The following is an 11486-nucleotide window of genomic DNA, read 5'->3' as shown; positions in this document are numbered from 1 at the left end:
GGGGGGTGCAGAGGGGCCGGGAGGGCAGATGTGCTTTCCTGCCATGAGGGCTCACTGTTGCTTGCCTTGCTCTTGGACCCAAGGGGAAGGGGCTGCTTTCCTTGTGTAGCCCCCACCTGCTCCTCTGGGACGTACCACCCTCTCTGCATCCTCCCTCTGGCCTACAAATACACTAATTTCTCCAGCTTCGTAAAGCTTCCTGCAGCTTGCCTTCTGGGAGGAGGGAGCGCCCAGTTCCTCTCATCTAGTTCCCGGGTTCCCCTAAAAGGAAGTTCTTTTTCTGCTGCTCATACTCGACCCTGTGCCCAGTCCCACAGACACTGAGCTCTCGGTTCTCCCTGGCTCCCTGCAGCAGAGTCCCCTCCCGGCCTTGCCCCATCTCCTTGTCCTCCACAGTCCTGGGGCCTGTCCTTGAGGATGTCCCTTGGAGTCCCAGGCTCCTGGCTCCCTGGATCTCTGTCTACCTGTCTGGACAGTCGTGGGCTTCGTTTTCTCCCTAAATGTGACCCTTGACCTCCTCCAGATGAGAGGGCACCGCCATGGCCCACTGGCTGAATCACACTTGTCCACCTTTCTTTTAGACAGTTAGGCGGATTTCACATCAAAATGTAGCTATCTGGCTGCTGCTGTAGGCACCAGGGCGGGCATCCCCACAGGGCAGGCTGGCACAGAGCCTGTGCCCCCGGCAGGTCTGCCCCTCTCAGAGTTCTAGTCCTGGCCCTCACAGGAGCCTGCCCACCCACTGCAGGCCATAACCACACCCACATCCACAATTCTGGCCGGCAGGTCTACCCCTCTCAGAGTTCTTCTAGTCCTGGCCCTCACAGGAGCCTGCCCACCCACTGCAGGCCATAACCACACCCACAGCCACAATTCTGGCCACATCTGAGGTGCCATCTGCTGTTGCCGGGCGGAGTCTGTATCACTCCCATCTCTGACTCCATGCTCCTCTGGGCTATACTCACTTCTATCTATCTATTTACCCCCCTCTCTCTCTCTCTCTATCTATCGATCTATCTATCCATTTATTTTTTCATTTACTAGAGGGTGCACATGCTTGCTGGAGACAGAAAGTGAGAAAGGACTCACCCATGGGGAATGGTCACACTGCAAGCTCTCAGGTTTGAGGGCATGCACACACATGTGCCCAGTGTGTTTTTAAGCCACTGGGTCTGGGACTCAAACCATGCAGCCAGCCATGAGGGATCCAGCTGCCTTAACCACAATGCCGCTGGCCGGCCCCGCAGTCACCCATTCTAATGGCATCCTAGCCCCAGCTTCCTCCCAGGTTTCCTCTGGGCTCCCCTTCCTGGCCCAGCATCCACAAGCCCCAAACAGTGCCTGGCAGTTGATAGGTGCCTGATGAACACGGCGGCTGACGATGCCGCGTGCCGAGCAGCCTGTCTGCGCTGCTCCTTCAGACTCGGCCTAAGGGATCTGTCGGTATCGACAGCTGGGATACAATTCCGAGCCCTGCCATGCCTCTGAACACGCCCTAGGCCCCTGACTCTGGTTTGGAGGGATGGATGGCCATCTTCTCCTAAGAGAGGTCAAAGACAGTCTACAGCTAGGTGCTGTTTTTTGTTTTTTGGGGACTTTCTTTTGTAATTTTTTCCCACAGGACATGTGGACTTGCTGGAGAGAGACAGAGAGAGGGAAAAAGAGGGAAATCAGCCCACGAGGGGGATGGCCATGCCCCCGTCCCTTCTCCTCCATTCTCCTCTCAGGTTTCTGGGTACGCACACACATGCACCCAACATGATTTTCAAACCACTGGGTCCAGGACTCGAACTGCTTAGTCAGCCATGTGGGATGCAGCTGCTTTAACTTCCACACCATCTGCTATTGCCTGGCACATTTTAAAGAACTGTTATTCCCCAGTAGCAGGAGGAATACAGAGGGACACGAGCCAGAAGCATGCTTCCTGCTCCTCCTTTCTGTCTCTGAAGTCCGGTTCTTGGACACCGCGAGATACTTGACATTGGACCACATTTTCAATGCCCAAACGCACTTTCACAGGGGGATTAAATCCAGATGAGGCTTTTGCTCGGCCTCCTCAAAGACTCTCACCGGCCCTGACAAATTCTTTCGATGCCAGCTGTAGGACCCACTTTCTGATTAGAGTCCCATCTCGGCAAACAATCGCATCTGCTAGTGACATTTTCCGCCTCGGTCTGTCTTAGCTGGTTAAGAAGCTGCTACAGCATAATCAATGTCAAGGTTTTTGAACAAATAGCCATAAATATTTAAGCCTTTGCTTTGCCTATTAAAGAAAATGCCATCTAAGATAATTATTTTGCCTCTGCCTGACAGGAAGATTTACACAGAGAAAGGGATTATTTTAACCTTGGAGCAAATTCAGAAACCGTGAAGCCACTTAGCCTTTCTCTAGTCCGTAAGGAGATGTATGGCCAGGCATGTCAAGTTCCCGGATGTTTGTGAGGGAGAATGCCAGCAAAAGGTGGAAGGACCTGCGATGATTACTGCCTGATTTCCCAAAGCAGCTTGGCTTATTTTGTCAACCGGAGTCAGCTGGAATCTAAGCCCCGACTTTGGTGCCTGCCTGTTTGTGTGACTGTCACCTCTCATAGACTGTAAGCATCTGAGGGCAGGGCCCCTGTCCAATGGCCTTCTGTATCCCCGGGGCATCCGGCTCAGCACAGCAAGCCCACACAAGCTGCCTGGAGTCGTGATTCACTCAGCGTTTGGGCGTTTTAGTGTTCTGAGTGGCACAAAGGTGTGGATAGGGCCCGAGTTTGGGCTTGAAGCCCCATTCAGGCTTTGTCTAAGTGGGTTTTTTTTTTTAGTTTTTGCCATAGGACAAATGCGCTCTCTAGAGAGAGACAAAGAGAGAAGTGAAAAATCACCCCTCAGGTGGGGTAGACACACTACAATACCTTCTATTCCATTCTCCTCTTGAGATTTTGGGTATGCATGCACACACACCTGGCGTGACTTTCAAGTGGATTCACGTGGGATTCAGCAGTTTTACTCTGCACCCTGCCTGCTGGCCCCTGGCATTTCTAGTAATGCAGTCTTCAATGGGTTATTTACCACCTGTCACCTCATCTGAAACGTGGGCCTGTGGTTCCTCCCTTCCAGAGCTTGAGAGGAGGAGTAAATGAGAGCGTCTACACAGTGCCTGGCACACAAGTGACAAAAATGGAGCCATGCCCTCTGTCGTTCCTTGCAGGAGCTACAAGGAGACAAAGGTAGACTTCAGAAGCCAGGGCTCTTAGACTGTGAAGAGGCCCAAAGGTACCATGAGACGTGAGAAGTCTGCTTAGGTGGACCCGCTGGAGGAAGGCGGGGAGGTCACCAATACAGAAGGCCAAGGTAATGAGGGGAGGTCATCAATACAGAAGGCCAAGGTAATGAGTATGACAGGCTGGAAAACGTCCCCTCTGGGCTACAGATGTCCACCTCCTACGCCCTGGAACCTTTCACTATTGGGCTGTCGGAAAAGTCCTGGTGCATTTTTGCAAGGAAAACCAGAACAAGACATCGTGACTTTTCTGACAACCCAATATATTACCTTGTGTGGAAAAAAGGGACTTTGCAGACGTGAGAAAGTTAAGGATCTGGACACGGGGACATACCCTGATTACCTGGGCGGGCCAAAGTGTTCACAAGATCTCCCAGCGGGAGAAAAGGAAGGCTGAAGGGTCAGAGCTGGAAAGGCAGGGAGGGGCTGGAAGGGGCTGCCCTGCTCAGAAGATGGGCTGAAGTATACAGGCGGCCTCTGGAGAGGGCAAAAAAAAAGGCCTCTTTGGAAGCTTCCAGAAGGAACCAGCCCATCAATAATCTGACTTAAACTCAGTGAGACTGATTTTTTTGTAATTCTGACCTCAAGTACTATAAGGTAATACGTTTGTGTTATCTAAGAAAAAATATTAATTGCTTGATTTCATGAGAGAAAGACAGACAGACATGCATGAGCGTGCGCGCGCACACACACGCACGCACGCACACAGACCCAAGTATACTCGACAAAGTCCTTATGCCATGAATCTCCCGAGTCTTCCAGCCAGTCAGGGTCTTGGGTGCACCTGACACACACGCACGCACACAGACCCAAGTATACTCCACAAAGTCCTTATGCCATGAATCTCCCGAGCCTTCCAGCCAGTCAGGGTCTTGGGTGCACCTGTGGGCACACTTAGCATATGGAGGCAGGCCAGGGAGGCAAACCTGGATCCTTCCCACCTGGTCTCCGGTAGGGCCAGATCCGTATTTTAAGCTGCTAGGTTTGCGGCGGTTACAGCTGCAGTAGGAAACTCATACGAACACAAGAAGAAAGACACTCAAATGCACAAACCTCGGTTACATGGGAAGTTTCATCCCTGTGGGACACCGTCACCCCTGAGGTGCTGCTAAACCCAGGAAGCTATTTATCTGATGGGCAGAGACCTGGCCTTCATGGAGACGAGGTTCAAAGGTGCCTTTGCTCCTAAGATGCTGCCATTGCGGCCATCAAGCTCTTACAGCAGCCCGGTGTGTTGTTAAATGGGGCGTGCACAGCTCCTAATCACAGCCTACTTAATACCTGTCAGTCAGAGCCTGCTCCAGAACATGTACTGCACCGAGGGGCTGCCTTGCCTAGGATGCCTTCTCTGCCTGCTCCGTCTTCCAGAAATACCACTATAAAAGTGCACGTTATACCTGGAGGTACTTACCAATGAGTGAGTTATTTGGGGGGTAAGTTATGTAGCAAGATAACATGCCATCTCTGGCCACATATTTCAGGATTTAAATTTCTACATGAAGTCTGTGTTTCCATGTCTATGTGAAGTCTGCCATCTACGACTATAACCATCAAAAAAGCCCTTGACAAAGAAATAAAAACCATTTTCCCTTTTGGAATAATGACTAGCACCGAGGGTCTCCTGGGTGCAAAATATTGGGTTAGGCACGCGAGTTCTCACAGCACTGCCACAATTCTGTTATCTCTAACGGCCACTGAAGACACGGGGGTTCAGAGAAGCTAAGCAACTCTCCCGAGGTCTCACAGCTTGCAAGCAGTAGTGTCAGGACCTAAACCCACGTTGGTCTGACTTCTGAGCTCGTGTCTTTTTACACCACCCCTGCTGCATCTGAGATGGGTGTGGGCAATCAGGGGAATACACGCGGGATCAGCCGCCAACAGCCACGATGATGCTCTCTGAAGAGCTCAGGCTGGCCCAGCTCTGAATCTGCTGCTTTGCACCACAGTGAAGCTCAGCTGAAAAAAGACATGCATCTACAGGGCTGTGTGTTGATAGGAAGTTGGCTACACTGTGACCCAGAGTGACAACACATTCTAATAGCAGGCATGTAGGATGCTTCATAAATGAGGCAGGAAATCCCTCAGGATGAGTCATAGCAGATATAGCAGTGCATACGGCCATGCTGGAGAGACACACATCTTGGAACCTCTTTGACACATTCTTCCTAGACATCACGAACAACACGCAACCCGGAGCAGGGACCACTCTGACACTGCTGAAAAGCCCACTGCTGCAAGCACCTTCTAACCCAGCTTTTCCAGGCAGACTGTTTTTACAAGCAACTCCTTTTATCCAACAGTGTTTCTTAAGTTACTCTGACAAGGACCACGTAAGAAATACATTCGACCATGTAACCAGTTTGCATGTACACATAATAAAAACAAAACGTTCCATGAAAGAAGACATAGCCTTGCCATGAGCTGCAATAAGCTCTCCTCTTTCCTCTTTCTATTTTTGTCTGCCTTCTCCAGTTTAGTCTCTCGGGGGGCCATGACCCACATGCTGACTTACTGATTCATTAATGACCTTGTGTCCTGTGCAGGGCTGTCTCCGGGCTGGAAACGGGGAGCACCGGGTCCTTACCTCCGGGGCGATGTAGTCTGGAGTCCCACAGAAGGTCCTGGTTGTGACTCCGTCCATCATGTGCTCCTTGCACATCCCGAAGTCAGCAATTTTGATGTGTCCTTCTGAATCCAGCATGACATTATCTAACTTCAGATCCCTGCGAGGAAGCAGGTTGGCATGAGAGCCCTTCCCGCCACAGACCCTGGTCTGCTCCAGAGACAACAGCACAGGACACTGGACCAGCTGCCATATCGGGAGGGTTACGGTAGGTCTCCGGGGAGCAGGGACTGGGGAACTTGTGTTTTTGATCTCCAGAGCCTAACACAGTGCCTGGGGTAGGGTAGGTACTTTAATGCACTTGAATGAATGACTGAATGACTGAACCAGTGATTCCCACTCTTGGCTGTGCTTGTAAATTCAGAGATTCCGATCTAGCAGGTCTGGGCGACCCCCGTCATTTGATTTGTTAATATACAGCACTGGGCAGGGTGGGAGGGATAGGTGCTGATACACAGATGCAGCATCATGAGTCTAAAACCTCCTCACTGGGTCACATAAATGTCCCTGTGATTCTGCCTTGTGCTCTGTACCCTTTTCATTGGTCTTCAGTTAATACTATGGGGTCATTGGAAAAGTCATGATGCATTTTTGCATAGAAAAATATGTCATGACTTTTCTGATGACCCAAGAGTAGAGATTCCCCTTCCCGTGGCACCAGTCATTCACGGTAGCTAACACCTGGAAGAACTTAACTGCACGTTCCCCCTTGCCTCTCCCCAGCCCCCCATGTTCTTCTCCTGCCGAGCAGAAATTCAGTTTCCATTGCTCCCTGACCTCAGTATGAAATGAAAGACAAAGGGAGGAGCTGTCAGTGGAGAAAAAAGCATGCTTTCTTCTGAGAAGGAGGAATGAGACATAAACTTTTACGCTCTAGACATCAGGAGGTGGCTTTTGTTTGCCTTGCGGTTGCAAAGAAAGATGGGGCCCAGCACGTCCCTGTTACTGGGGCACCATAAGCTCCACGCCTTAAGTCCCCCTCACAGATTTACACGCCCACGGATGTCCAGCACGCCTCCCCACTGTGCTGGGCTGGAAGAGAACGCCAATACACACCTATAAATGATTCCTCTTTTATGAAGAAAGAACAAGCCGATGGAAATCTCTGCTGCATAGAATCTGCAAAAGAAAATGTGCTTCAGGTTTCTGGTTTGCTTCTTTTGACTCCTGGATACTTTTTATTTTATTTATTTTTTAGAGATTTTTGCCCATAGGGTACATGTGCTCACCTGAGAGAGACAGACAGAAACGGTGAGAGGGAAAGTGAGAAATCACCCCCCGCCCCCCGGGAGGGGATGGTCATGCCACAGTCCCTTCTTTATTCTCCTCTGGGATCTTACACACACACAAACACACATGCACACACACGTGCACACGCCCAGAGTGATTTTCAACCCATTGGGTCTGGGACTTGAACCATAGTCGGCCATGTAGGAGTCCAGTGCCTTATAACCACTACGCCATGTGCTGGCCCCAACTCCTAGATACTTTTTAACCTCAAGCTCAAGTAACAAAGAAATACAAGAATGGAAGGCGTTCAGACTTTCAGAGAGCATAACTTCCCTGCACATGTTTTTTCAAACCTGACCCTTCCCTCCACCATTTTATTTCCCAACTTACCCCAGAGTGACATAGCTAATAAAGTCAATGAGAACAGGTTTAACTTTCTTGTCTGGGGAAGGCAGGCAGGTAATTCACTGCCTACAAAGTAATTTGCTTAAAGAGCAAATACCCGTTAGACTTTTCTGTGTTAGGAGTATGCTAGCGTGGAGAAAATTTCCATTTTCATATTCATGGACAAAATTGCTGTTTAAAAATACAATGACTCCCTGGAACACAGTATAGTGTGTGATGAACTCTTTAGCTAGTTTATTCATTCCCCCAAGTGCTGGAATAAATGGGACATGCACGGTGATTCATACTTGAGGTTAGCCTTTTAAATAATTCATAATAAAAAAGCAGTTACTACCATCGTTTAAAAATCATTAATAGGTTAATATCTGAAACTCAGATTAAATGCAGAAGGATGTTTTAAAATGTGCATAGCATTTAGGAATCTTTTAAGTCTGAGAAGCCACACGACTGTTCTTGTGCAAATATCACACCCAAGAGGCTTTAAATAAGCACACATGCCTACATTAACAGACAAAAGAAATCCCTAATGATAAGGACCAAACTCTTTATTTCTTTATTCTTTTTTGGAGAGGTTTTTGCCATAGGACGCATCCACTCACCAGAAAGACAGAGAGAGACAGAGAGACAGAAAGCGAGAAATCATCCTCTGGGGGGATGGCCATGCCACAATCCCTTCTCTATTCTCCTCTCGGGATCTTGGGCACGCATGCACACACGCCCGGCCTGAGTTTAAGCCACCAGGTCTGGGACTCGAACCGCAGTTGACTACATGGGAGTCCAGCGACAAAGCCACTATGGCAACTGCTGGATAAGGACCAAATTCTTAACGGGAGGCCACATCTGAAAGCTGGCAAGAGAGGCTGGGCAGAAAGAAAGAAGAGCCTGTGGGATTACAGGTGATTTTACATTATCTTCTGTGCTTTCCAGGAGACAGCACAAGCTCCCAAGGGTGGGGCACCTCATTCCTTCAGCACTCTGGGCTCCCAGTGCATGGTGCGTGTGCAAGAACTGTGTACTCAGTGAATGAGTGGATGACTCTGCCTGTGAGGATGGGACTGGGTGACAAAAGGACATGGCAGCATCTCCAATTTACTGGAAACAGAATAAACGGCTCTCCAGGAAACAAAGCTGCCTCCTTGGGAGGTTATGGTCTTCACCTCCACTAGGGTGGAGTCTCACTGTGACACTTCACCTATAAGTTCTCAGCTGGGCATCCCAGCTCACTTAAATGAAAGGATTTTAAATAGGAATTCACCATTAACAAAAATCAACTCAAAGTGGATCAAAGACCTAAACCTAAGACCGCAAACTATAAAACTACTGATGGAAAACACTGGGGAAACTCTGGGAGACATAGGGGTAGGCAAAGACTTCTTAAGCAAGACCCCCAAAGCACAGGCAATAATCCCCAAAATAGACAGGTGGGATTACATCAGATTAAGGAGTTTCTGCACAGCAAAGAACACCATAATTAGTGTGAATCGACAACCCTTGGAATGGGAGAGAATTTTTGGTAACTCTGCCTCAGACAAGGGACTGATAACTAGAATAGACAAGGAACTCAAGCAGCTTACCCAGAAGAAAATGATTAACCCAATTAAAAGATGGGAAAATGAGCTGAATAAACAACTCTCTAAGGAAGATATACAAACAGCCAAAAAGCATGTGAAAAAATGCTCAACATCCCTTATTATAAGGGAGATGCAGATCAAAACCACAATGAGATACCACCTAACCCCAGTCAGACTGGTGAAGATTAAAAAAATAATAATTATAAGTGCTGGAGGGAATGTGGTGAAAGGGGAACACTCCTACTCTGTTGGTGGGAATATGAATTGGTCCAGCCACTGTGCAGAGCGATATGGAGGTTCCTCAAAGACCTTCAAACAGAACTACCATATGATCCAGGAATTCCACTCCTGGGTATCTACCCAAAGGACAGGAGAACACTCAGTCGGAAAAGTGCTTGCACAGATATTTTCATCGCAGCATTATTCACAATTGCTAAGACATGGAACCAACCCAAATGTCCACAAACAGATAAATGGATTGAAAAATTGTGGCACATATACTCCATGGAATACTATTCAGCCATAAAAAACAACAAGGCCCTAAAGTTTGATAGAAAGTAGATGAATATGGAACATATATTGCTGGGTGAGGCAAGCCAAACTATGAAAGAGAAACATTGTATGTCTCTGCTTAACATATACTGTCTGTCTGTACTCTATGGTAGAGACTAAAAGACTGGAGAACATAAAAGTATTAAAAATTGTAATGGACACTAGAGACAAATAAGAGTGTGGGAGGGGAAGAGAGTAGGAAAGGAAATTTGGGGGTAAAATGGAGAGGTACGACACTTGTGGGACACAGATAAGGTTTACTATCTGTTGACGAGGATGTGTACAATAGTTTCAACTGGGCTGGACTGAGGTGTACATCATGCTGGGTAAAGTCTCTTCACAATCTAAAGGATGTATAGCAATTTAATGTACAAATAATAAAAAATAAACAAATAAAAAGGTACTCACACTGCCTGTGGCTCCTTAAACTTCCCCACTTGCTGAATGTGGTACATGAGGTCCCCGCCGTTGACGTATTCCATGACAAAGTACAGGCGATCCTACAGAACAAGGAGTGCGGTGAGTGGACTCTACCTTCAGCAGGGTCTCCACCCTCCCCAGGCCCACCTTCGCTTTCTCAGGAGTAAAACATGGGCGGACCAGCAGATCTGCTATTTATAGCTCTTCCAGATTTTTTTCCCCAAAGACGTAATGAGTAACAAAGACAATTGCAGGTGGGTCCTGGGAAGTTTCCACAGAGGTTGTTGGTCTGCCCCCTTCTGGTTATGCACTCTCCCTATTAGAGACATGGCCTTGAGCATCCCTCCCCTTTTTCCTACACACAAAATACATTTTGAAGCTGAAGATGGTGCAGAGGATCCACATTCGCAAATTATTTCTTTCTAACTGGGGCTTTTGGGCGGCCCAGGTGCCATGAGGCTCGTGCATGAGGTCGAGGAGGCAGGCCATGCTGAGGTGCTAAGGTGCTTAAACAGATGCTCTGAAAATCCTTCTCTTGAGTTAGGTTGGGCTTATAAATTACACATGCTCAGTGCTATGGCCTGGGTGGGGAAGAGGGAGAAGCCTGATTGGGGAGGCTAATCAGATGCTCTTCTGCATCCATAATATGCCCGGATGTGTGCTTTTGATCGCCTCTGTCATCACATGCTATGCGCTGGGCCTTAAGAAAGGCATCCCTCCTAGAACCAAATAAACTTGCATATTTATGAGGACATTATGCTGAGACAGAGGTGGGAGGCTGAGGGCCTTAACAGGGAAATAACTAACAGCCCGACAAGGTAAAGCTGACCTCTGCGGTCCTCCAGGAAACATCACCATTCACAGAGGTTATTAAACATTAAAGACTTGTCCAGGGAGAACAGAACTGATGGAGCTGAGCTAATGGTCCGGAGGCTCCCACCTCTAGCCTTCCCTTACAAACTTCGATTTCATCTCTGTCTCTGTTTTGTAGCATTCCAGAGTCCTGCTAGTCACTGGGATTCGGAGATGTGGTTCTCTTCCCGAGCGGGTGGCTCTTTTCCCCCTGGTGCTCTTGGTTCAGAGTTGGGGGAGCTGTTTGGGGCAGGGAGCCGGCCACACCACTAGTGCCAGGCTGACACTCAGGGCAGTGCCTGGCTGCATGGCTTCCCCCACACATCCTGAGACTTTGCGAGGCTGCACTGCCATTTCGAAACTCTAAAATCTGAAAGCATTCGGGGACCAGCAGATGGTGTAATAGTTACGTTGCTGGACTCCCACGTAGTTGGCCACGGTCTCAGCCCTGGACCCGGGGACTTCAAACTCATGTGGGGTGTATGTGAGTGCATGCCCAAAATCTCGAGAGGAGAATGGAAGAGAAGAGGCTGTGGTGTAGTCATCCTCTCTGGGGCGGGGTGGGGGG

At 48.7% G+C, this 11486-nt stretch overlaps 1 protein-coding gene across 1 annotated transcript in view; it reads right to left on the bottom strand.

Annotated features, from left to right (window-relative positions):
* PRKCA (protein kinase C alpha) overlaps positions 1–11486 on the bottom strand; it is a 466835-nt gene that overhangs the window by 44465 nt on the left and 410884 nt on the right. Inside the window, exons 11-13 of the mRNA XM_006146762.2 lie at positions 10055–10146; positions 6945–7007; positions 5850–5988 (exon numbers count right to left, since the gene is read on the bottom strand). Coding sequence (XP_006146824.1) covers positions 5850–5988; positions 6945–7007; positions 10055–10146 — 294 coding nt within the window. The remainder of the gene's footprint in view (positions 1–5849; positions 5989–6944; positions 7008–10054; positions 10147–11486) is intronic.

The sequence above is a fragment of the Tupaia chinensis genome, unplaced genomic scaffold (assembly GCF_000334495.1).
Source record: "Tupaia chinensis unplaced genomic scaffold, TupChi_1.0 Scaffold000187_1, whole genome shotgun sequence".
Taxonomy (NCBI): Eukaryota; Metazoa; Chordata; class Mammalia; order Scandentia; family Tupaiidae; genus Tupaia; species Tupaia belangeri.
The sequence above is the reverse complement of the archived record's forward strand: the minus strand, read 5'-3'. Positions and strand labels throughout refer to the sequence as shown.